The sequence below is a fragment of the Cheilinus undulatus genome, linkage group 15 (genome assembly GCF_018320785.1).
Source record: "Cheilinus undulatus linkage group 15, ASM1832078v1, whole genome shotgun sequence".
NCBI lineage: Eukaryota > Metazoa > Chordata > Actinopteri > Labriformes > Labridae > Cheilinus > Cheilinus undulatus.
Window position 1 is genome coordinate 21,175,042 of NC_054879.1, and position 26,570 is coordinate 21,201,611.

Below are 26,570 nucleotides of genomic sequence, written 5' to 3' on the forward strand. Positions count from 1 at the left end.
CAAATCATCCAGCTGACAGGGCATATTTATTACAAAGACAGCGCAAACAAGTTACTATCTTGGTGGCTATTTTATATTTGGCACTGCTGGGTCCAAGTCAGACTTTTCCTGAATGCCATCATCGTCATGATGAATGCTAGCTAAAAGAGAGAAAGATGGGGATACATTGGACATGGATTAGTCCAACAGTGAAGGCCCCAGGCGAAAAAGTTGGCACAGTTTCACTGAAAAGATTGCAGAGGAATTTACATAATAGGCATTAGTCCCTTCACTTTGTATGTAGGTCAGTAGCTGCAGTCAGACAGCCTCTCTCCTGCCTCCTGATCAGCAGCAATTTAACTAAACAGGCTGCCTCGGGCAACCAGACTGTAGATCCAGTGGCCCACAAAAAAATCATCCCTTCACTGACCTCTATAAATCTTGTTTGACTGGGGAAGCAAAAACAGACATCAGGGAAACATCAAAAGAGAAGGCTTTGACTCAAGAGGATTTACACAAACACAAGCAACACATTTGTGATTGTAATGAGCGTGTACATGTAATCCGCCTTTTATGTGGCCGATTTGTTCTGGTGAACATGAAGAGGGTGACAGACCCATACAGGAAGCTGGAAGAACATCAGTCAGGGCATTTGTCAGAGCTGTGGCTATGTTCAGTCCAGTTTATTGAGTATGTTGACTGACTGTCATGTGTCCTTGTCATGCATTTGCTGGTTTATGAATCAAATTTGCTTGCCAGTTTTTGCAGTTTTGCCTTCTATCTACAGTAAAATGCTTTGGATAAGACACTCAAGTTGTCTGCCCAACAGCAATTGAAAAATCTTGGCATAAAGATAGTGTAAAATCCAATTTTATCATTTTACTGGTTATAATTTAACATCAAGTTTCATATCTCTCAGTCTCACATAACCTAAAATTGTGCCTCTAATGAAATCAATGTGCCTGTACAGTCTCAGTCCAGATCCTCTATAACTGTGTGTATATTTTGTCTTTTACTAACAGAAATCCACACACGCACACACAAACAAAAGAATCACTCACACCAGGTGCAGAAAGAGGACTGACTGAATATATTGAGTGCAGTGTTACAGCAGCTTGTGGACAGGAAGCTGTGGATAAACTGTACAAGCTGGACCAAAGCTGGCACAAGGGAGAGGGGGGTCATCAGATCATCAATTATTCAGCACCAACAGACAGGCACAATCACTGTCAGCAGGACTTGCAATGCTGACCATCATGCATTTAATCCTTCATAGTGAATCTGTGTCCCTACGACTTCTGCACAATAAACTGCTTGGATAGCCTAAGAGACATATTTAGTATCTGTCTGTGACTGAGTTTTTTGCAAACCATTATTGCTTTATTTCATAGCCAAGGATGACACAAGTAGAGAAAGAAGACAGTGGCTCAGGAACAGTGTATTCACACCACATAATAATTTCACAATATTTCACAAATAAGACACAAACAATGACTTAAAGTTATAAAAATATCAGTGCACAGCATTTCAAAATCCCCTTCTCATGCGCCTGGAAAATGAATTAAAAATTTGCACAATATATTTCTACATCAAAGTTAATCATAAATCAATGGGACCCTATTATTCAGGGAAAAAGCTACAAGATAATAAGGGAACATTCATCAAATGTACAATGTAATTGAGCCAATAGTCAGATGTAGGTACAATTCACATATTTGGGAAAACAGTCAAAAGTCAGAGCGCCTGTCATCTAATCATACAGCATGTTTTGATCTAAACTCTTAACAATCCATAGATGATGCACAAATGTAAGCTGATGATTGTGTACATGCAAGGTTATAATACAAGAGACCAAAGAGGTGATTTATTAATTAATTACAAAATCTGGTCCAGAGTTAAGATGGATTGCACACTTACTGTCAGACTAATTGAAGCTAGACTTTTTAGACTTCTATGGAATGAGGTTAAACTGACCTAAATTCCTGTTTGATTGTGAAATGTGCTGATTCTGCATGATATGGTTAATCTCTCTGATTACTTGGTTTCAAACTTTCAGATGAAAATTGTAAACAGATTTTTACAAATGAAGGATTTGTACAAAATAGCTGCAAATTGCTGTTATAGGCCCAGATCACATAAACTCCTGTAAGAAGTCAGAGGATTTGAGGTACATTATAATCCAAAGAGAACAGTAGATGAACTTAAATCTTCTATATACTTCTACCTTATAAAAAGGGTCATAATGTGTTTATGATCTTTGCAAAGGTATGCATGTCAGGAAGCCTGCCTTTCTTTTGTCAACACTTCAGGTTCTTTTGGCATCAAAAGACAAAAATACAGAGAAATCCCTAATAGTCTCATTCTGACTGCAAAATTTACAGTTTTTTATAAAGCTAAAGGTGTAAAAATGTTCAACCTTTTACATCATGTGTACAATATCAACATTTAAAGTCCCTGTAAAGTGAAATCCAAACTTTGTGTCTTAACACGCTAGATATGTTAGAATAAGGTTGCCATAAACATGTGAAAACACTGAGATTTATGTGTGTCTGAACTTTTTATTTAGACAGAAAGTTGTTCAATGCTTTCCTGGCTTGCTTTTATTAAAGCACAGTAAATATAGGAGTGTGTGACATCACTGGTCGCTTTAGGGAATTATCCTGCCACCCGAACGCTACAACGATATAAAATCAACTAGCAGTTCATCTCAATACAGTCTGTTGTTAGCCAATGTCACAGTTTTTTGTTGAAAGTCAACAGCCAGCTACATGGTGTGATTTTGATCATTATGAGGTAAACTTCCAAAATCTGTAAGTGTATCATATTTTTGAGAGATTTGTGCCAGAAAACAGTAAATTTAATCCTCAACTTCTGTTTCTCTGCTCTGGCACAGAGCCAGGCAGCTGTGCTCCAATCAGAAGCATTTTCTAAAATTTGAGAGGATCATATTTCTTGTGAGTGGGTGTGGCTTCAGCTCATTTTACAGACACGCCCACAACATCCTAGAACAGATTCTACTGCCTCATTTTTCAGGATTTTGAAGCTAAATTTGATAAAACTTGGAAATATGTTCCACGACTGAATTCTGGCCTGTCATTTATCAAACCTGAAGTACAGATTTTTATTTTATCACTTTACAGGGACTTTAAGTAAGACATGGACCAATGACAGGGGACATGGTTTTAGCTGGAGCAGTTTCCTCTCACATTCAAAAATTATCTTCAAAGTGACAAGTGCAAGCATGACAGCTACACGGTGGTTAAGATGTACAAAATGTCTGTGGTAAAAACATCTTCAATACTTAAAACTGCTACTAAGGAAAAAAAAGATTCATTCACATTACAGCTGTGGATTACAAAAATCAGCACCATTCAATCAAAGAAGGTTGAAGTATAGACAGTTAGTCCTATGATTGTATGAATTTATTCTGAAACAGCCTACTGTTGTGTAAACTTTGTTCTAGTGTGAGGAAGTGGAAAGTTAGTACAGAATGACCAAAGGAAAAGTTGCTACCTGCTCTAAAACACAACCTTAAGTACAGTAGAAAATAACACCAACTTTAATTCACACAGCTGCACTTTAGATTTAACTCAGGGAATTATTGTGCAAATAAAATGCTACCTGCCATTAACATAAACCTAATAACTGCAATGAGAACAAAAATAAGTTAGATTTGTCAGCAAACATACAGTACAACTGAGGTTAATTTCATGTAAAATTCTTCATTAATATAACTTTAAAATTAACATTATATATTAAGATGTAACTTATGAATCTAAGTAAAAAATGCCTGACCTGTCAGGTTATTAATACAAGTGAAGTGAGTTTTAGAAATCTGTGCTGGTTTATGTCTGTATTGCTGATTCCAAGTTGTATAATTTCATCCAAACAGGTTGGACAGTGGTCGTGTTCGCAGAGGGCTGCTTGGGAGGTCCTCTCCTCTTCCAACCTCCCCCGTGTCCCTGAAGGAGGCACTGTGAATGATCTGGGCTCGGTGGCGTCCGCGATGCAGCCGGGCGTTAAGCCGGCCCAGAGATGACTTCCTCTGCATTCCTCCCTTGGTCTTCTCTGTGGCACCTGATTCCTCTGCTGCCTCAGCAGGCGGGTTTAGGAGCCGTAGCGGGTTCAGATTGCCCTGAAGAACTCTGGGAAACCGCCAGCCACGCCCTCCACTGCTGCCACTGTTGGTATTCTCACTGTCTGACTCAGGCCCCGGTGAGGTGACCACTCCCTCCTCCTGCAGGTCAGCAGCCAGGGGAGGAGGAAGGTACTGGATGGCACGCCTCCCACTGTAGTCTCGAGCTTCGGGGTCCGCCTCCCAGTCTGACAACAGCACTCGAACCACCTGTCAATCAAAACATAGGGATACAAACAAAATTAGATACAAAAATCTATCACATGTCACTTAAAGCATACTGGTACCTTTCTGGCTTAGGCTTGTCAGTGATTAATAGATTGCTCTTGTTGTGCTTTCCTTATTCATTCTTCAGTCTAAGTTGCCCTGTACACTTGTGTGAGGGTAAAAGTGCAAACAGAATGGTTATTAAAAAGTCTGTCTAGAAAACATCACAAGCAATTTGGGTATTTTCCATACTTGGTATAAATTCTAGCCATGTGTGATAGTGCCATGTGCCTTTTTCTGCACTTCAACTGAACTACTTTTCTGTGTGTTTAATATGTTGTGGAATTAAATTCTGTCTCTGGAGTGACGTTTTAATAGCAGACAGAATCATTTGTTCCTTTCCTGTGTTTTTGTGTGAAAAATCTATTCATTCAGCTTCCCATGACACTATCTGTTTTTTACACAAGTAAATTTTGTTAAAGTGTCTTCTTGGGCCATTTTTTTTGTCATTTTTCATGGTTAGTGAGAATGTTTTGCTTGCTGGACTGTTGCTGGCATTTTCTGAATTGGATTTATGATGATTATTGTTGATTAAATGCATAGGGGGTGTAAATAATTTCTTTCAAAAATAAATCATTTTCTGTGGACATCATGCTTTGACCAAGAATAAAAACTCATACAATCATCTGTAAATTATTGTGCACAATGCCTATACCCTTATACTGACTTTATATATCAATCATGGTCAATATATTCAACTTTTTTGACAAAAAAAAAAAAAAAGAAAACCCTATTTGATATCAAAGTGAAAACAGATTTCAACAAACTAACATCAATTAAACAAACTTATTTAAGGTCAAATAAGTGACTGCATAAATATTGAGCCTCTTTAAAGTGACTGACCTAATCTAACAGAGGTCTTGCCAATTGGTGCAAGTAGTCTCACAATTAGTGAAATGGGGATCACCTGAGTGCAGTGAATGTGCCTCAAGCTATTTTAGCATAAAGACATCTGTGTCTGGAAGGTCCACTCACTGGATCATCAGTATTCCTGGCTACCATTACACCATGAAGACAAAAGAACACTCCAAGAAACTTTGAGAAAAGGTTATTGAAAAGTATAAGTCAGGAGATGGATAGAAACAAGTTTTCAAGGCACTAAACATTCCCCAGAGTTCAGTTAAATCCGTCATCAAGAAATGGAAGGAATATGGCACCTGTAAATGTGCCTACACCAGACCATCCTCACAAACTCAGTGACCATGCAAGGAGACAGAGGCCACAAAGACATGTATGACTACTCTGAAGGAGTTACAAGCTTCAGCAGCTGAGATGGGAAACCCTACATACAACAACTGATGCCTGGGTGTTTATCAGCCAAAGCTTTATGGGAGAGAGGCAAAGTGAAAACCATTGCTGAAAAAAACTCATGTTAAATCTCGACCAGAGTTCACCAAAAGGTATGTGGGAGACTCCATGGTCAAGTGGAAGAAAGTTATTTGGGACCAAAACAGTGCTTTTTGGGCCATCGGACAAGATGCTATGTACGAACCTGCAGATCACCACAAACACATCATCTCCAATGTGAAGCACGGTGGTGGAAGCATCATAAGGTGGGGATTCTTTTGGGCAGCCAGCCCTGAAAGGCTTGTAAAGTCAGAGAGTAAAATGAATACGCCAAAATCCAAGAATATCCTTAAAGACAATCTTAATCAGTCTGCAAGAGAACTAGGGAGATGATTTATTTTCCATCAAGATGATAACCTAAAGCACACAGTGAAAGCTACACAAAAATGGTTTAAAGACAACAAGGTGAATGTTCTAGAGTGGCCGAGTCAACGTCCAGACCTCAATCCAACTGAGATTTTAAGGCTTGACTTGAAAAAGGCTGCTCAAGCCTGATATCCATGCAAACTGACAGAACTTGAGCAATTTTGCATAAAAGAATGAAGTACAGCTGCAGTGTCCAGATATACAGTACAAACCTGATTAAGAACTATCCACACAGACTCAGTGCTCTGACTGCAGCCAAAGGTGCTAAATACTGACTGGAGGGGGGTGAATATTTATGCAATAAATTATTCTACATGTCATATTTTTATCTAAATTACATTACTTTGTAGAAATCTGTTTTCATTTTGACATTAAAGAGGTTTTAATGTCAAAAAAGCCTAATTATATTGACCATTATTGATTTATAAAATCAATAAAAGGATAAACATACAAGGGGGTGAATACTTTTCATAGGCACTGTATCCATTCAAATATCCTTTAAAGTAATGCCATCATTTTCACCTGTTTTTCTTTATAACAGTCAGAGGAAAGTTATATTTTCTAGCCCAGCAGATGGAGTATGTACAGTTATCTGCTGCTTCACTGGGCAGGGGTAACACATGACACCACACTAAACTACCCCTGTCCACGCAACCCACCTGTGTGTGTCCATGCATAGCTGCCAGGTGCAGTGGTGTGTATCCAGCACTCGATCTCACATTCACATTAACAGGGATAGAGTTTTCCTTGGCAAACTCCAGCAGCTGGGAGATCAGCTCGGCTTTGCCCTGTTTAGCTGCCCAGTGGAGGCAGGTGAAGCCCGTCACAAAGTCTCTTTTGGTCACCAGGCTGGGCTCTACAGTAAGCAGTGGCTGCAGGCTTTCCCAAAGGCCATCTGAGGCGCACAGCATCCACTCGTGCTCCAGTGGGTCCAGTGTCACGGAGGCACAGTCCTCATCGGTGTTCGAGGAGAGGATTGAAGTCGAGTCTCCATCACTCCTCACTGAGTCCCGCAGGCGTGTGCCACGGTTAATCAGAGACCTTCGCACCTATCAAGGGAAAGCATAGCAATAACAGAGGTGCACAAATTTACTTAATTTGATAAAGATAATAGATTTTTGTTTTGTAGTCATAAAAGACAACCTTTCTATAATTTTTTCACAAGTCACTCTAGACTCAAGTATTACTCACCCTTTAGAAGCCTTTTACAAATAGTTATTTGTAAAAGGCTTCTAAAGTACTCCTGATACCAGAATAAAGATCACCACTGTTTATAATATTAAAAGACTAAATTGATGGTAAATATATAAACTTATCTGCATGTATGTGACAGTAAAGCATGTTTAAATTGTCAGCTGTTTGACAGTCACCAAAAGAGGGTCATAGATTAAACTGCCATAGAGAAAAGGAAAGATGGATTACATCACTGTGTTTAATCTATTAGTTATGTAAGACAGAGTACTGTCACTGTGGAGTCATGCTTCATGAATAGTGTATGTCTGGTCACACCCTGTCAAAGGCTGTGCTCTTGGCCGAGCTGCACTGAGGCAAATGCAGGGGAACCTGCTTACTTTCCTAAATGGATAACTCTCTGTCATTCAGGTATTAAAGAACATACGCCTGCCTTGGAGTGACATCACTGACTAGGAGTGGCCTACAGAATAAAGTGGCTTACAGTGTAACACAATTAAAAGCCATAGAGCATGAGTTTACTTTGATATCTAAATCAGTGTGTTTCAAATATACTTTCTTACATGCACTGTTACTTGTTTAAAAGAAGACTCCAAATTTAATGATATTGTAAAGAGTACAAAGATCACTTTCTTGGAGGTTTTCATTCATTCCAGAAAAAGAGAGTCGTACCTGGGGAGAACTGCTCATCATCAGCTCTATGAAGTTCCTCCGACTCCCCTTAGGTGTGTTGATATCTCCGATATGGTCAAGCCCATCAAAGGGGCTGTCTTCAGATAGGCAGCTTATCAGCATGGCTCGCTGGGACCCTTTGGACACCCTGCGTGACCCTCTCACCTGCTGACTGTGGGATCCCGCCGGGTGTGCCTGGTCCATATCTGAAACCCCGATCAATGGGGCTGACTCTCGCCTCCTCTTGTCTCTCAGCTTCACCTCTCCTCCACCAGAAGTAGGAGTTGAGGTGTTGCTTCTACTAACCTGAGAGGGGGCTGCAGGCTGTTCATTGCCATTAGACTGCTTGTCATTGTCCAGGCTGGCAGCTGATGGTATGGATGTTCCTGTGTAACCATTGAATGTGTTATTTTATTGTGTCATTTGTGTCCATTGCTTAATCTGAACCTTGATTGACTCCAGGGCAACCTTTCCACTGTAATCCCCATAGGTATGCTTCACCTTAGTCTAGTAATCCTCCTTGTGTTACTATTATACTGTATTATTGTAGACTTTGGGGAATTTTTTTGGGGGAAGATATAGGTCAAAATATAATACTGATAAATGCATACTGAAAGCTGTACTGGCCTTGTATATTTATTGATTTTTGTGTCTTCCCAGAGGGTGAGCACGAGACAATACAATTAAGAAATTGTGTAAACATTTAAGCCGAAGGGCAGACAGTATCATGAAATATTACTTTAATGCGCTTTTATGTTTAGTTTTACATGTAGATTAGCGTTGAAAATAATAAAAAGGCTCATACATTTGCATATATTTCATTCATTTAAACCTCAAATTAATCCTGTCAAAAAAAGGTAAAATCAAATAAACAAAAGGTAGCTCTCACCTGTTTGGCCTTCGTTGCCAATGCTGTTGTTGACATAGTTGTTGTCCAGTGTCTCCTGGAGATTCCCGTTGCACTCCGCGTGATCGTGGCCGTCTGTGTCCCCACGCATCACCGATTCCGTTGTGTTCAAACACACAAATTTCACACCGTTTTCCACCTGCACGAAACCCACGTTATCCACGATACGTTTCAGCACCTCACGATCCACCCCTTCCTTCGACGGGTCATTCTCCCCCCAAATTGATAGGAAATGATCGATCAGCTCCATCTGTTGGACCCTCCCTCCTCTCTCCATCAGGAACTCCTGCACGGCTTGCTCCGTGCACTGGGACGCCATCATCGTCCCGAACAGAGCAGAGCAGGATGGGTGGGTTAATTACGCTTCAAAATAACTCCATATTCTTTTTATAATCATTATTCGGTTCCGAGGCAACGGATTGTAGCATCTTCATCACCGTTCTTGTCCTCCTCTCCTCCATAGGGAGTGTCGGGCTGTGGCAGATAGGGGTCGCACCTCGCTGAAGCAAACAAGCAAGCAGTCTATCTTGACGCATTTAAGAGCGACTCGTAAAAACGAAAATCGAATTACTGAAAGCTCTAACAAGCATCACTACTACAATTTCCTTAAACTTTCCCAAGAAAAATGTATTCTGTCGACTGAGGCGTGATGAAAAGAGAAGGCAGTAGAAAAGTAGTTCAGACCTGTGTTTGGTTGATTATTCATTTTGATTTTAAATAGCTAACTTAATCCTGTTGATAATATTTTTTTAAGACTTGTTATGCCATTCTTGAGGCAACGACTTAAAGTAAACATAAACGTATTATTTGTCAGTCACAACTAAATACGCTGTACAAAATGAAAACTCTGAATTGGTAAATGCATCGTTCATAGATAGTGGCGTTTTGTACAGCAGTTTTTCTGACAGACCACAGTGTTCCATGAAGGACACTGGGAAAATTAAGTTGCGCTGTACCATTCCAAAGGGAAGGGGTGTGTGAGTATTTCTAAAGGAAAGATTTGTTTGCCCCAAGTTTCATTCAGTTGTTGAGTATTCCGACCCGTAACAGTGTTTCAGTGTAGAAATGTAATAAAATAGTCTTAAATATTTCACTCTTGTTTTACAGTAATTTTCCAAGCACTTGTTCATTCCAACGAGTCAACCTCATTCCTGTCTTGTTTAGAGTGGTCTCGTCTGTCCAGTTGTCGACGGCATACGCGGTGAGGCGGTCTGGATCAGTGTCCTCAAAAACTGACTGTATCAACTTAGTTTTAGTTTTTAATTCGTTAAATACCCGGCAAATTAACCGTTGGCAAACATAATGGCTTCTACAGATGTCGCTCGGCAGCCGGTTAGTAATATTTTTCTTTCTTGTGATTGTTAAATGACATTGTTCGTGACAGTTGAGTAGGGAGTGTCCTGGCTATCATTAAGATAGCTACAGCTAGCATGGTAACTATGTTAGTATACGCTTTAAATTAATTAAAACACGGTAGCTTAAGTGTTCATTTTACAGAACAAGAAGGCAAACGCACAATACTTTCACTTCGATACATACCAGCGACATTTAACAAGGTTTTCAACTATCATCCTAAACTTTTCTGTAGGGATGCCGTGTTACATGAATCACAATAATACACCGAGGAGAGGGCGTTAGCAAGCTAATAGTTGGCTGACGACTATAAAGATCATGAAAAAAATGTGTGCTGTCGAAAGCCACCGTGCTACAATTACAAATGAACCAATGGGACAAAAACAATGTGGTGTGTACTGAATGCATGCGTCACCTCTTTCAAGTTAATTCAACTAGTTTTGTAAGAGTTGCTACGCTGCTGTGTTAAGTTATTAGGTTTTGGCGTCGGCACAGTCAGGCTAAAGCACCCTGTCAAAGTAAACTTGTTTGAAAATGTTTACAGCCTAACAATCTGCAGTCATCAGACACCTCCTTCATTTCAACAGATTGTACCAGCAATACCTCAACCATGCAATTGTTAGCCCACTCCTCGGTTGTCTATTTAAGTGGTTTTAAACTTTTTGTGCTTAAGTCATGCCTGAGATTGGGCCAAAATCTCAAAACACAACACATTCATATCGTACAGCGTATACTTAATTACTATCTATCCTTGTTGGCTTAGACCCATGAACTGTAAATGTTGTACTCTGTAATCGCTTCTTGAATGCATGCAAAAAAGACCTTTACACATCAACAGTATGAAAATAGTATATTTAAGCATGTTTTAGAGTGATCTGTTTGTCTGTGTGATTCTTTTTCAGGATAAAGAAGCCAGGTCCCTGTCCCTGGCAGGACATGTTGGCTTTGACAGCTTGCCAGATCAGCTTGTCAACAAGTCAATCTCCCAGGGCTTCTGCTTTAATATTCTCTGCATCGGTAATTTCATGTACACACTGAAACTATTTTATGTGAGATGCTAGGAGGTGAACAAATTGATACTGTTTATTAGTAGTGCTTGAGACCAATAACCAATATCTGGAATTGATATGTATTTATGACAAGCAGTAGTCACTTATGTGACAAAAAGTAAAACTGCATGTTAAAAAGGATAAGTAAACGAAACAAATTCGCTCTAGCTCTGTCAATGTGAGAAAACGCACAGAGCAACACAGTAGCTAGATAACTGGCTAAATGCCAAATATTGGCATCAATAATCAGCCTGGCTGATAATTGTTCCACCCCTGATGATTATTGACACATCTGCTGAGTATATAGCATACATTTTTAGACTGTTTCAGTCCTTATGTTCACAACCATATAAACCATTTCAAGATCCAGCCAACAAAGCAGGTGCAATCTACACGTCTCTCAGACCACAAGCAAAAAAAAAAAATTTCTTAAACTTAGCCCTCTCTACTAATTTCCCAACAAAACAATCCTACTGTGTGTTTAAGGGTACCTCCAAACCAAATCCAGTATACAACTTAATCTGATCTCATTGAATCTATTTAGATGCTTAGTTCAGCTACTAATTGACACGTATTGGATTTATTATCAGTCTTTGCCTATCAGAGCTCAAGCGCCCTGGTTATTTGGCTGGTTATTCAATAATCTTTTTAAATGAGTGGTTCTCAACTGGTCGGGCATCAGGGCCCACTGCCACCTCCTGAACAAGCAATCAAAACCAAAATTAATGAAACAAATCAAATTGATTTAACTGAATTTTGAAGTTTGTATCTTAGAACAAAATGTGACTGGACAAAAAGACAGGAAAGGTGTGTCATTATAGAATCCCTAAACTGATATGCACACATACATTGTATTTAATTTCATTTTACATGATAGGTGTAGGTTTTGTTTGGTTTCTAGAGATTTGAGAAATTAAAACTTTAAAATGAGAAAAACATTTTTTCCTTAGAAAATTACTGAATGGATTTAGAGCTCAATAAAATGAATTTTTTATTATTGAAAAACAGAGTAAAGTGAGTAGTATTGATGTACATTGTGGACATTTTGCCACAGTTATTCCACCTTCGCGACACTCTGATAGAATCTCCATGACCCACTTTTGGATCTTGACCCACCAGTTGAGAACCACTGGTCTAAGGTAGAGGAAGGAGCATGCTCTTGCAAAGAAAATGACATGAACGGACACTGATTTTAACAGAAGTCAATGGTTTTGATAATAATTTTTCATATTAATGTCCAAGTTAAAAATGAATGAAACTGAATGCTGATAACTAACGGAGTAACAGGCATGAGCCTTGATTTACTATTTAAAATACGTCCTAAACTACAGTCACACTTGTGTAGCGCTACACACACGTCTTTTGTGAAAGAGAATCTCAGTCCTAGTGACACTGCTTCATTCACCAGAGACGTCAAAACATTAATGACTGATGTCACAAAGGGACGAGGGAGATCTGTCATGTAAATGATTAAAATCCTTCAACCATCTGGTAAATTTGTGGTTGGACTGATGCATTATAATGGATCTTCTTCAACAACTAAAATCACTTGGTCCTTAAGTAATGCTTTTATATTTTGGCTGCTGCAACAGAACTCAAGCATGTAGATTTAGTCTGGGATTGAGTCACCCTTCTCCTAGCAAATTAAGTTCCTGGAAAAGTGCATTGAAAGCGTCCTGTGTTGGCATCAAAGTGTTGGTTTAACACTCTTCTGTATTTAATTTGGGGTCCTCTCTTTCTTCTTGTAGGTGAAACGGGTATCGGCAAGTCTACTCTGATGGACACTCTCTTTAACACCAACTTTGAAAACTTTGAGTCCTCCCACTTTGAGCCTCAGGTGAAGCTGCGGGCTCAGACCTACGACCTGCAGGAGAGTAATGTCAGACTGCGCCTCACTGTGGTCAACACTGTGGGATTTGGCGATCAGATGAACAAACAAGAGAGGTGAGGGAAGAGTGGGTGCAAGTGTAACAATGACAGCATGACAAGCTCAAGAGTTTGAATGACTGATATTAAAGAGTTTGAGTTAAATAACTTCCCTTTTCCTGCTGTTGCTATCTTGTTTCATAATACTCAGCTTTCTGATCAGTGTTTTTTTTGTCTTTCCCTGTAGCTATCAGCCTGTGGTTGACTATATAGACAGACAGTTTGAGAGCTATCTCCAGGAGGAGCTGAAAATCAAGCGCTCTCTTCACAACTACCATGACTCGCGAGTCCACGCATGTCTCTACTTCATCTCCCCCTCAGGTCATTCACTCAAATCCCTGGACCTGGTCACCATGAAAAAGCTAGACAGCAAGGTAGGGGAGGAATAACTGTTTGTTTGTGTTATTGTTGTTCGCAAATATATTGGATGGAGTTAAAGGTTCAATTGTATATATGATTTGAGGTTCTAAGATTAGAAAGAAAGAACTCAAAATGACAATCATGTTTCTGCAAATAGACTTAGATTAATGTTTAATTAGTTTAAAACCACTCAGCTAGGGAGTAAAACTATTAAGAGGCTCTCATGAAGGATGCATTTGATGGAAAAGGGGTGCTGATGTTCAGTTGCACCCTATATGGGCTGTAGTCCTTAAAGCAGGCAATCTGGGTTCAAATGCCAGTCATATCTCTTTTCTCACATGCCAGTTCCTTGTTTCTCCCAATTTTCTGCTCCATCTAAACTAAATAAAAAAACATCAGAAAAAGGAGGAATTCGATTTATCGTCGGCAAACACTTTCTAAACATGAGCATGATAAGAACATTAGACAGATACTCTGCTCTGTCCACAGGGGACGCCAAAATCCACACAGACTGATAGGAGGGGCTTTAAAAGGAGCTTTCAAATATTCTTCAGTTACACAGAAAAACATTTTGACTTCGGAGAGACGATGGTGCATTGGCATAAAACTTTACTCAGTTTCTTAGCATGCTACTGACAAGGACTCTTAGAACAGATCCGTATATTCTGTGGGATTTTATTGCAAAACCTCCTGCATCTTAATAGATATATTTGTGAAAAGGAACAAACTAGATATTTAATGAAAAAAGTTCACAAACTGAAAATATAAAAGTGAGAACTGACTACGCTGTGGGTCCTTTCCTCTCAGTGATTTTCTGTCCCACTGTTGGGAGAGGCTCCCTTTTCTGCCTAGCTGAACTCCTCCCCTCACTCTTGAAGTGGTCAGAAACTTTCCCATGCTCTCTGTGTGTAGTGACTTTGTGTTTTTTTTGTGTGTCTGTGCGATTCTGCAGCTCTGGGGGTGTCGGTAACCCTGAATTTGCGTGTGAATGGAGCAGAAAACGTGTTGGAATGCTGTAATCACCTCACGCACGCACACTTGAGTTGCCCTTTTGTGTCACTGTACAGATAGACGCAGAGAAAGATCTGCAGCTCTGACAGGAGACAGTCAGTCACTCAGAAAACTGCTGGAACAGATCTGCTTGCATTGTTTGTTTTTTCTCTGCTGGGATCAGTGTGTTTTCTACATGTGTGTATGAGTGTGTGGTCTGGCCCAGAAGCTTGTCTAGTGACAACAAATCATTCCAGACCCCTCTTTGGTGGGACAAGAGGACAGCGAGACAGACAGGCAGGATAGGAATGTGGACAGATTTGGACAGCAGAGTGGGCTGTGTGGCCAGAAATAACATCAGTAAACCTGCTTTAAACAACACTTTACAAATGTAGTTTAGATTTAGTAATAAAACAAATACTGCTGGAATGGGTTACACTTCTTCAACTGTGCATTACTTAAGTCTGAGTAATGGTTCTCTTTCTAATGTCTCTGATCTGTGAGATTAGCTTTTTTTAGTTTACTTAAGGCATATTTATAGCATCATAAGCAGCTCTACTCAAAGTCCAGAAAATTATTGTAAGCTCTTGTAGGCCTTTTTCCTTTATTGATAGAAAGGAGAAGAGGGAGTTTGAAAAATGAGGGGTGGAGAGTATGGGATAGAATGCTTAAAGGGCAAAAGCCAGGAGTCTGACCTTTGACTGCTTTGCTTTGGACTGTGGCCGTTGTTTGTGGGGCGCCTGCTCCACCATGAGCTACGTCAGCATCAGTGACCAACTATGTATAACCAAACTTTAGTGTGTGAACAAAGAGCCACACACACACAAAACAACAAGAAATATAATGCCTACAAGGGCTGCAGCAATTGATTCTTTTTATAATTGGGTTGTCTATCGATTCTTCTGTTGATTAATTGAGTAAACTAATAAGAAAATATTTAATGCTCTGCTCTTTTTTAATGATTCACTTAAGCCTCATTCAAGAGCAATAATACTCGACAAAAGAGAAAAAAAGTGGGGTCTCTTAAATGAACAACAACTTGTTTATTAAAAATGGCCATAATGGCATATGACAGGTTTTCTATCAAATATATTTTAAAATGTGCATTTAAATACTAATGACACCAACCTTTATTAGAGGCTCAGAAGGAAAATAAAATAAATAAATAAATAAAATGTTGCCATAAGTAGATTTTGGGGATCCTCTCCCAGGATATTTCAAGTGCTTACACTTTGGCTCTTATTTGTAGTTTATTCCTATGCTTCAAATTGTCATTCAAATTATCTTTATTTTTGTAAAATACTCTTATTTCATGGAAATCTATTTAACATCTGGTACCTTGAGTGTAACATTTCACGTTCTAGAATGAATTAGAGCTCCACCATTCACACAGTGGTCTAATAATACCTGAAAGCTGTGCTCTGACATTAGATATGTGGGCTTTTATCTAAGGGGTGTTTATGCTCATTAAAAAAACAGTTTTGTTTGTGAGTTAATCAGTTATAAAAATATGACCTTTAAAACCATCTCCTGACATAGAGGCACATTTTAAGTTGTGAAGCTGCTCCTATGAAATGTTTAATCCTGACTATATCATGATGAATGCTGTCCTTTCTGGTCTTTCTTCCTCAGTCACTTTTTGTGGCAGCGCTGTGTTTCTATTTGATTGGCCTATTTATTATCAATATGTAGTCGTTTTCAGTGCTAGTGGGACTAAGTGGGATTACATACTGTATTATGGTATGGGTGAAAAGGTGAAATAAAGTTGTGGAAATAGAAACTGAAAATGTTTTCAATTCTTAAATTATGCTTGGAGCATTATTTTCTTAAGAAGAATTTCCTTTAATCTTCTCCATTTGTATTTTCCCGTTGCTGCTCTGAACCACTGAGTCTCACAGCTACATCTGTATAAAACACAAGTTAATTATCTTGGTTAATTCAGCAGTGAGATTTGGGCCATGACAAATGTGTGACCTGAATTCTGCCGGGAAAATAAAATAGAATGAATAGAAAAACGGGAATATTTGCGGATTAAGTCAAGGCGTACTATGTGTCCCTAAATGTTCGTCATCCTATTATTTAATTTTGCATCCTTAATGTTCTTTGCTTCTAAGAAACTGAACTGCTCTGGTTTACGGTCAAAGAAAATCTCTCTGAGTCTGTGTGCATCATACCATTTGAGTTTGAAGAATGTTATTTGGTACAAGAACTTGATCTTTCCTTCTTGCCATAGGTGAACATCATCCCGGTCATCGCCAAAGCGGACACCATCAGCAAGTCGGAGCTGCACAAGTTCAAGATCAAAATCATGAGTGAGCTGGTCAGCAATGGTGTCCAAATCTACCAGTTTCCTCTTGACGATGAGACTGTGGCAAAGGTCAACACCACAATGAATGTAAGTACACACCAACATATCATCCTCTCATAGGACCTTGTTAATGTTGCACACTGAGTCTGATCATTAGTTGGTCCTGCTTAGTCGAATGTGATAGAGTTAAATGTCTGTACTCTACTAATATTACATTTGAGGGTTTGGGTTTGCTTAATTTACAAGTTACAATCAGGTAATATTTTTATTTTCATATTTAAGACAAAGGCATAGATTATATGTGGTGCTTTGATTGTATGTATCTTTTAGTTTGTAAATTGCAACTTGACAAATCTACTGTATACAGCATATTCCCATAGGTTTGCAGTTGTTTTATTTTTAGACTTGGATCCTCTCTTTTGTTGCATCAGCAAGTTTAAAAATATAAAATGTTAACCTGCAGAAATATGCAGGTTTGTGTATGGGAGAATTGCAAAGGAGTAGATGTAAACAGCTGTGACTCAAATACAGTTATCTTTGTATTTTTACTTTTTTTGGTCTGAACTTTTTCTGCTTATATCAGACCAAGTTACAGCTTTAATGTTATGTTCAGGCCATATTATTACTGTGCCTTTTGTAACACTTGAATGAACTGTAGTTGGGGCACTCAGTGTTGATGTGTTGATCATGATAAAACTATGTATGATTTTTAAATCTGCATTAATCAAGTGCTTTGTGAGTTTAGTTTCACTGGATTAGAGCAACTGTAGCTTTCAGTCCAGTTTTTTGCTTTTCTTTTATTAAAGAAATGTTATCCAGCTCTGATAAAACTGGCGCTACAGCTACATTCACACTAATTGCCTCATTGGTGGCTGCCATTTTTTACAAGTGAACCCCACCTCTAGTTACCAACTTGTTCTCTTCAAATGCTGCTGATTGGCCTGTTGGTTCTCAGACTGGGCAGAAATGGTTCGGCCTGAAGCTTTGCAAGATGGATTTGCCTGAAGACTAACATGGCCAGTCTGTCGGCTTTACAAGGTTACTTTTTAACACCTGTACTACAGGTGGATGCGGCTCTCCATAAAATCTTCCTGCTTCCACAGTGACAAAAAATAAAGACATTTCTGTGCCTTTGAATATCGAATTTTAACTTAAAAAAGTCTCAGACACCAGGGGACAAGTCAGTGGACCCTTAGCTTAAGGCTCTGTTTACATGTCAATGTTTTCAGATGAAATTGCAAAACTTTTGTAGCGTTTTGGCCGTCTGTTTGGGCTCCAGAGTGAACGTTTTTTCAAAATGTCTCCGTCTCCATGTAAGAAGGGAAAGCAACACTTTCTGAAAACACATGCACACTACAGCTGCAGTCAGTTAAGTGTGAGTGTCGCAGCAATCTGAACTGAGCCATGGCAGCTCGCCCCAAGCTGTCTGATGTAGTTACCTCTGATTCAGGTTGTCAAGTCACAGACAGCTGGATTTAGAAAAGGGGACACACTATTCTTGTGTGGAGGGCTATTAAAGCCAGTTTCATTAGATAAAGTCATGCTGTTAATTTTGGAAATGATTACATCTTAGATCTACCTTTTTTATTGATCATGATGAGAATCACTGTCATCACCGTCATAGTGCAGCAGAGAAATTTCACGGCTCATATTAACACAAAAAAATGCTTTGCAAAATCAGTCTTCTTATAATGTAGATATCTGCTGAGAATAACTACTTTTCCAGTGACAAATCCAGCTCCTTCAGCCTTTTTTTACACGCTGATTTTCTCATGAAGCTTAGCACTGCTCATGAGCGCAGCTGGAGCCTTTTCAGAATGCTATTTCTATTTTCCCTTTTTTCAAATATATCTGCTTCTTTGAAATGATTTAGCCTTTATCTTTTTTCTTAAAGTTTTAATACGGACTCTAAAGCCCGTAGACTCTCCTGTCTCTGCCTCCTTTGACAGCACATCAGTACACAGCTAATTGAGAAGACAGGATTGAAGCTTTCATGTCAAGGTTAAAAGAGATAGCTGTAATCTCTTCCAAGAAGCAGATAAAATTGAAAAAGGAGAAATAGAAATGTTGTTCTGAAAAGGCTATCTTTTTCTTGCTGTAGTTTAAACAGGAAACACTGTGGAGAAAAAGTGGTTCATGGAAAATAAAATGGTCTTAAAGGATATCTTCGTTACAACGAGACTGGTCTAGCAAAGCATTTTTGTGTTAATAGGTGGCGTGAGATTTCTTTGCCGTGCTACGATGATGATGAGGAAGAGGATTTAGCGAGGAATTACTCTCATGCACCTGTGTATGATAAAAATGTTATACATTATCAAAAACACAAAAACAGTGAATGTGCAGTACTGTCCTTGTTGTAGAGACAGATTCATTTGTGCAGTAAATCACTTTGTTACAGCATTTTTGTGTTCCCTGTGGTCTCACGTAGATGGAAATTGTTTTCAAAACAATGTGGTCTAAGTGTGGACCTACTTGAAAATGGAAACGGAAAATGAAGCAGAACATTGTCAAGGCCTAAGACAGTAGAAGTTACAAAAGAAAAGCATAACAGGGAACCGTTTTCTCTTAACTCAAAAGATTAACTTCAGTGGGGTTACTTACATAGAGAAGGCAGCTGAACTGGACCTCCTGAAAAGCGCAAATGCTGTCACTTTAACTAGGGAACACTGAGTAATGCAGTGAGTCATTTTGTACATGCCCTCCTCCATATTTCTGAGGGTATAACAGTGTTAAACACTGTATTTTACAAAACAAGCACTCTGAAGCTTTCTTCTAAGTCATGGTTTCAGACAACACTATAGGTGCAGAGCAGCACTAATTTAAATAAAAAGATATAAAAGTCAACATCATAAAGCACATTCCTTTGCACTCATTTGATTCCCAGAATCAAGATGCTGATGAGACTTGCTTCATGTGGTAAATCTGAAATGAAAAATGCAAATGCAAAATGACTGAATTTTAAACATGCATTCATAATGGATACTGTTTGTGCAGGGTCATTTGCCATTTGCAGTAGTCGGCAGCACAGAAGAAGTGAGTGTTGGAAATAAGATGGTGAAGGCTCGTCAGTATCCATGGGGAGTAGTCCAAGGTAAGATGGATCCCTGTTTGAGTCTGTGTTCCTTGAATAGCTGTACTTTTGGTGTTTCTGCTCCAGTGAGAAACATAGGCTCAACTAATCAATGGAAATCTTTAAAAAAAAACCTACCCTTTTACCGTCATATATAAAATGTCTCAAAGAAAACGAATCTAACTGGCTTAGGGAGTTGATAAAAACCATTGTACAGTATTTCCCATCAGCTGGATGGTTAACCATTCTTCTGTTCCCTTCCTTTGTATGTCTTTGCCAGTTGAAAATGAGAGCCACTGTGACTTTGTTAAACTGAGGGAGATGCTCATCTGTGTAAACATGGAAGACCTCAGGGAGCAGACACACAGTCGCCATTATGAACTCTACAGGCGATGTAAACTAGAGGAGATGGGGTTCAAGGACACTGACCCAGAATGCAAACCTGTCAGGTGAGCAGCAAACTCAGAAACAACTCTGTAGACCTAGAATCAAATGATCAACATCATGACTTGTATTTATTTTCAGCCTGCAGCAGACCTATGAAGCCAAGCGCCAGGAGTTCCTGGTGGAGCTGCAGAAGAGGGAGGATGAGATGAGGCAGATGTTTGTGCAGAGGGTGAAAGAGAAGGAGGCTGAGCTGAAGGAAGCTGAAAGAGAGGTCTGTGTAATTGCAGTTTTATATCTTCTACCAAAAAATGATTTATAAAAACTGTTTTTTTCCTACAGGCTTGTGAGAACTCTTATCCTTGTTATTCTTCCAATGTAAATGTTTATGTTTTATAATTTCACTTCAAAAGCAGATCTCACTCTTGATACCATGGACTGTATACAAAGAAAGGTGACACATTTCCACCTCCTGTTAAACGAAAGTGAAAAGAAAATACTCACCAGTGACACTGCTACTTTGTTGACATGTCTGTCAACCAAAGCACACAGTTAACTTCACAAGAAAATGTGAAAGATCCCTCAAATTTGAACAGTCCACTTTGTCTTGTTTCATTTTGAAGCACACTGCCTTAGACTGTTCAATTACTTCTGTTTCATTCTTCTTTTTCCTCTTTTTGCACCTCCTCTACTCTGCAAATTTGACCAGGCAGCACCAGAGGAGCTGCATTCATGGACAGATCTGTCAGTCATGGAGTTTTACTGTCTCTGATGGCATCAAATACGAAATTTAAAAGAAGTTCTCAGACAGAAGAGGACTTTAAATGTAATCAGTGTTACATTAACTAACAATAACATCAAGAATTGATTTGATATGGTGCCCATAGTCCTGTTCATAGCCCATAGAGGTTAAGGCGCGTGCCATATACGCGGGCCTTTCGATCTGGGTTTGAATCCGGCCTGTGGCACTATTACCTGCATGTCTCTCCCTGCTCTCTTCCCTGTTTCCAACTCTATCCACTGTCCTATCCAATAAAGGCAAAAAGGCCAAAAATAAATCTTAAAAAAAAAAAAATTGATATGTCTGATCAAGTTTGCCCAATGTCACATCCGTTGATAAGGAGGAAGCTGTAGCCTTACAGCCTTCAGGGGGCAAATATAGAATCTCTATTGTACCGTAATTCTACATGTTTGTCTTTTAGCTCCAGAGTCGTTTTGAGCAGCTGAAACGCCTCCATGCAGATGAGAAAGCAGCTCTGGAGGACAAGAAGAGACTCCTGGATGAGGACCAGAGTTCTTTCAGCAAGAGGCGAGCTGCAGCACAGCTCCTGCAGGCCCAGAGCCTCACTGCCAACGGCAAGAAGGATAAAGACCGCAAGAAGTAAGAGCATAAAGGCAGAAGAAATTCTAAATAAGTTGACTGGTCCAAAGTCAAGAAAAAATGTCCAGAAAACGACTCTATTATACTATCATATCTATCGTTATTATTATTTACTTAAGACGGGATCACCACCAAGTTGGTTTGCAGAACAAGGCTAATGTTAGTAGTGCTAGCAATGCTGGCTTTCAAGCCTCCTTGCAGGTTAATGTCTACATTATTGCACTGAACATTGTCACTAAATGTTTTGGTTAAATGCAAGTATAACCTGGCACAGTCTCCATCGAACTTTTTCCCCATTTTTCTGATTTAAATTAGTGCCTTAACTGGGCTGTTCCTACAAGATGTTACTGGTGCTTTCACCTTATAGTTCTGGCAACACCAGAGTTCCTACGGATCCTTAAGAAGTCTTCAGTTGCACTTTTGAATTTAAGGCCTTAAAAAGTCTTTAAAAGTCTTATTTTTACCACTGAGAGGTCTTAAATTTTAGAAGCCACCTTGCTTAAGATGTGTCTTTATGCAATCTTTATTTTCTAGTTAAATATTATCTAATATTTGATTTTAATTATTCTTTTTTGCATAATTCTTGTCCACTTTACAGTTAATGGCATTTGCAGCAGGGCAGCCTGTACCTATCTGTCAGTCCTGCCCCCTCAATGTTAGAGAGATATTAGTGATATAGTTTAACAAAAGAAGAAGAAATGTCTTCAACCACACAGACAGACTTACTGTTATTAAAGACCGGCTAGAAAACAGCGATAAAACAGTAGTAGCAACGTGACGACTGAACAGTAAGGGTTAAAAGTTCTCTGTCTATGTTCATTCTCACTCCTGGTTATCAGCATCTGTCCCTCTCTCTGTGGACCTGTCAACCTTGATATCTAAAAAAGTGATATTTAGCACCATTGCTTGTTACATTTGAGAGAAAATAGCTATTGCATGTTGACAAATCAGCATTTTAGCGTTACAGCAAAGCTCCGACTACTGCGGGATGTATCACCATAGCATTATAGACCAAATGATAAACACAGTCTAGAACAGCAAAAAAAGGACAGATCCTCTAAAAAAACATAACCAGTCACTGATGCAGGGAGAGAGACAGGTAGAGTTAGCATGTTACAGTCAGAGATTATGGGTTTTTTTAGTGTGTCAATAAAAAAGACGTCTTTTGCAACATTAATGAGATAATCCTCTTATTTTAGTGAAATCTGTAGATTATAATGTTCATGTTCAATGTTCAATGTGATTCATGTTTTATATGAAACTGCTCGTTTTAAAGTGTTAAAAACATCAAATTCAGACTAACTAGAATGTGAGCTTTATGAAGGAAATATCAATATTACATCCTTAATCAATAATCTTGGGTATTTAACTGAATTTCAAACATACATTTTTTTCAGAAATATTTTCCAAAATGCTGGTAATTCAGTTTCTGATGCTCAAATTTCCCTGGGAGGACCCCCAGACCACACTCTTATTATATTAACCATTTTGTTTGAATAATTCCTTTGCAGATTTCAGGCCAAGTTGCCTGCTTAAAAATGTGAACAGCTCACCCTTAACAGGTCTTCCCTGGCAAAAGCTTTTTAATAATTAGAATCAGATCACCACACCTGCTAAAAAATGTTATGATAATATCTGTTTACAATTTATTGATAGAATAGAGGCTTCAAATGTGCCAGAAATCATCAAAGTTGATGATGATCAAAAAACTTCTTTGTCCTACACTATTTGATGTTTCGTAAATGGTGCATCAAATCAGAAAATCCAGTCCTTGTTTGGCAGTAGACATTAACGACAACTACAGAGGCTACTTGTAGCAGGCAGGTGCGTAAATGTTTGGACACAGAGCATTTGACTAATATTGTGGACCTGAACTGTTAGAAGATTTGAAGAATTAGGTTAACCAGCTAGTAATTCTGAAGCCAACTACAGAGGGATTTGACATAAACTGTTAAGACTGCTGATCATCCCTAACTCTAGAAGTTGGCTTTAAAGTGTAAACTGGCTAATTGTTATACTTAATTTTTGAACATAGCTGTTTAGGTTCTAAACTGTCTCTTTTTCTCTCTCTCTCAGTTCTGGCTTCATGTGAAGACTTTGGGATCTGAAGTACTCCTCCATCTTGACCAGTTTAACCAGTGACCCCCTCCCTCCCCCCATGCTCTTTGTGGCCAGTCTCAAACACTAACCAGGGCACACCACACTCACCAGCAGTGTGAGAGAGTTAGATCTTTTGCCAAAGTTTAATGACATGAATCTGTGTATACTTTCCTCAGTGGTATTTTTAATCTACCTAGCTTTTTTTACAGCTGTGTTATATTTTATATATTTATCCTTTCAGTATCATATTAAGTCTTTATTTCCAATTTATGTCATCACCCTTCTCTAAAACTCAGTGTATCGCTCCTCACACAGCCTTGGTGCTGTACATGGAACAAAGGGCTTGTAAAGGTACAAATGAAAAATTGTAAGGGACATCTTCTGTTATATTGTCAGCCATGTCTTCAGTTTATAATGTAAAATTTTCATTGCTTTTAAATGTAGTCCTGTGACTTTGCTAATGAGACTTTTAAATATCTGTATCATGTTTTAAGATTAAGTAAGACCCCCTTTTCAGGCATACACTTCATGGTTAGACTTTATTTTTAGCTTCAACATGTTTCCAAATGCCTGAGTCTCTCAAAGCAGTAGAAAGAGCCTTCTGGCACTCCCACATTCATAGCCAGAGCATGAGTCGGCATACGTTTTCATTCATGCGAAGCACTCCAGGAACACGCCTCAAACACAACAATGGCTTGGTATCTCCTGCAGCAGTGTTTTGGTGTTGTCAGACACTAAAAAGTAAGCAGTGGGAGTCTGTGTTCTATTTATAATCAGTGACTTAGTAAACTTGTAAGAAAATCAACCAGAGTTCTCCAGATTAGTGAGAAGTGGAGATATGTTTGTTAAGAAGCCTCAGAGATAATCAACAATTTATCCCTTTATTATTTATTCAACTCACAGCTGTTCTGGAGCAGAGCGGTTTCAGCTGCAGCCATGATAAATTCATTAAACGGATCTAGTGCTAAATCCAGGGATGTTACAGAATCCATGTCTAAAAGGAGGCTTAGGAGATGATGTGTGAAGGTTGATGTATTACATTCACCCCGAGGAGTTGTCATAAGCAGTAAGGAAGCAGGCACAGAGTCAAAGTATCATTTGTTTGATTACATCAGATATTTTCCTTGCATGTTTTGGTTGCTTTTATAAAGAGCACACCAGCATTACAGGGATGTACAGGAGCTGAGTTAAGACCTCTGTTTTAGCTTTAAGGGAATTTATTTTCTCTTTATTGTCTGTTGTTCACAGCTTGACAGTTTACTATGACAAGGTACATGTATGGTATGTATTTATATATATTTAGTTTTTCTTGCTGCGTTGTTTTTGACACAAATGGCTGACTTTCTCGATGCAAAAACAGAGGGAAAGAGATGCACTCTGTAACTGTCAGTGTTTGAGAGTACAGGAGAGGAGGGAAGACTTCTTGACTTTTTATTAATCTTGTCTTTATTCACCTTTCTATAGTTAGGATGAAACAGGTTTTCACACCTCAAATCCTTTTACAGAACAGAGTAACCTGAACACTGTGCTGGTGTGAAATGTAAACCAACATCTACTCACAAACAAAGCCACTTTATAATACCTACACTAGTGCTCACCACATGTTAGTGCCTTATCTGTTTAAAAACCAGTAGAAATACTTTCCATGTAACGTTTACATCCAGGGAAACACACTGATGCCTAATGGAGTAAAGCTTGTTGAATTTACATTTGTTCCTCTGTATTTAAGGACTAAACAGTGTTATTTGGAAGCTTTTATTCCTTCTTTCTGAATAAATCTGTATTTTTGTCATGATACACTTGGCTTGTCTGTTTGAATTAATCTAATCATGCAGTCACAACAGCATGACTTTTTAAAGAGCAGTTCTTAATTTGACAAGTGTTCCTGATAGTACTTTCTAAGGTGGCATTGATATCCAGGTTTTTAAGCTGCTATCATAGGAAATGACATGGTAATACAGGATAAGCTTTTCTTCATTTTCTAAATGCACCTCTGACATATAATTCTGTATTTTTGACACATAACAATGTTTTGCTGGCTGCCTCATAAAACATCTGATATACTACCTGCCTACTTACATCCCCTTTTGCCTGCAGAACTGCCTTGATTCTTCTTGGCATAATTTTAACAAGGCTACACATCCTTAATGCAAGTCTCTCATTCTGCCACATCACTAAAGTACTCTACTGCAGTGATTCCCAACATTTTTCCTAAGGGACCCCCTATTTGCATCTACGAAAAGCTAAGTCCCCCAGGACCCGCTTGGAAAAAGTACACATACATTTTTATTGTTTTCAATAACAAAATCCAAACATTTCAGCTGTACAGAAAATTGTTCTTGAAAAAAGATGTATGAACTATTTGTTATTACAACAATGTAATAAAGAGACCCTAGAAAAAATGTTAATGTTTTAGAAAAACCTGACCATTCTTATGTTTGAAAGTTCTTTATTTTACAAGAAATTTTAAACTTTTAAAGTCGGAAATGTACATAAACCAAATCTTCAAATTTTTGAGAATAACAAGTCAAACATCCAACTGTGGTTTATATCAGTTTTTAATTTTACTGAGTCTTGTTTCTGCATAAATCAATTTCTTTATTCAAAATTTTTGATGTTTCTTAGTTTTCTGGTGGAATTATAAAGTAAATGGTACAAATTCTTAAATATATGTGATTTTAGTCAGTTCTTCAACCGTGTAAGTTCTACTTACTTCAACGATCATTTTTATTTTGAGTCTCATTAATGCTAAAATTCATGTAGTAATTAAATATTTGTGTTTATC

General features: G+C 38.6%; 2 protein-coding genes across 2 annotated transcripts; one reads left to right on the forward strand and one right to left on the reverse strand.

Annotated features, from left to right (window-relative positions):
* Positions 1-1,502: 1,502 nt before the first annotated feature.
* On the reverse strand, positions 1,503-9,327 carry sowahca (sosondowah ankyrin repeat domain family Ca). The gene is made up of 4 exons (XM_041806399.1): positions 8,847-9,327; positions 7,958-8,343; positions 6,754-7,143; positions 1,503-4,324 (listed from the first exon to the last, which is right to left on the reverse strand). Exons 1-4 carry the CDS (start codon positions 9,184-9,186, stop codon positions 3,860-3,862), a joined length of 1,581 nt encoding a protein of 526 aa, XP_041662333.1. The 5' UTR covers positions 9,187-9,327; the 3' UTR covers positions 1,503-3,859.
* Positions 9,328-10,035: 708 nt separating this feature from the next.
* On the forward strand, positions 10,036-25,582 carry sept10 (septin 10). The gene is made up of 10 exons (XM_041807226.1): positions 10,036-10,196; positions 11,120-11,234; positions 13,015-13,210; positions 13,380-13,566; positions 16,776-16,937; positions 19,845-19,941; positions 20,201-20,369; positions 20,446-20,578; positions 21,507-21,685; positions 23,762-25,582. Exons 1-10 carry the CDS (start codon positions 10,167-10,169, stop codon positions 23,775-23,777), a joined length of 1,284 nt encoding a protein of 427 aa, XP_041663160.1. The 5' UTR covers positions 10,036-10,166; the 3' UTR covers positions 23,778-25,582.
* The last annotated feature ends 988 nt before the right edge of the window (positions 25,583-26,570 follow it).

Coding starts and splice junctions, on each gene's coding strand:
- sowahca (XM_041806399.1), bottom strand. CDS start 9,186: ATGATGGCGTCCCAGTGCACGGAGCAAGCCGTGCAGGAGTTCCTGATG. Junction 7,144..7,957: donor TGATGAGCAGTTCTCCCCAG/GTACGACTCTCT, acceptor TTCCCTTGATAG/GTGCGAAGGTCTCTGATTAA. Junction 4,325..6,753: donor CTATGCATGGACACACACAG/GTGGGTTGCGTG, acceptor TTTGATTGACAG/GTGGTTCGAGTGCTGTTGTC.
- sept10 (XM_041807226.1), top strand. CDS start 10,167: ATGGCTTCTACAGATGTCGCTCGGCAGCCG. Junction 13,567..16,775: donor TGAAAAAGCTAGACAGCAAG/GTAGGGGAGGAA, acceptor TTCTTGCCATAG/GTGAACATCATCCCGGTCAT. Junction 20,370..20,445: donor CCAGAATGCAAACCTGTCAG/GTGAGCAGCAAA, acceptor ATTTATTTTCAG/CCTGCAGCAGACCTATGAAG.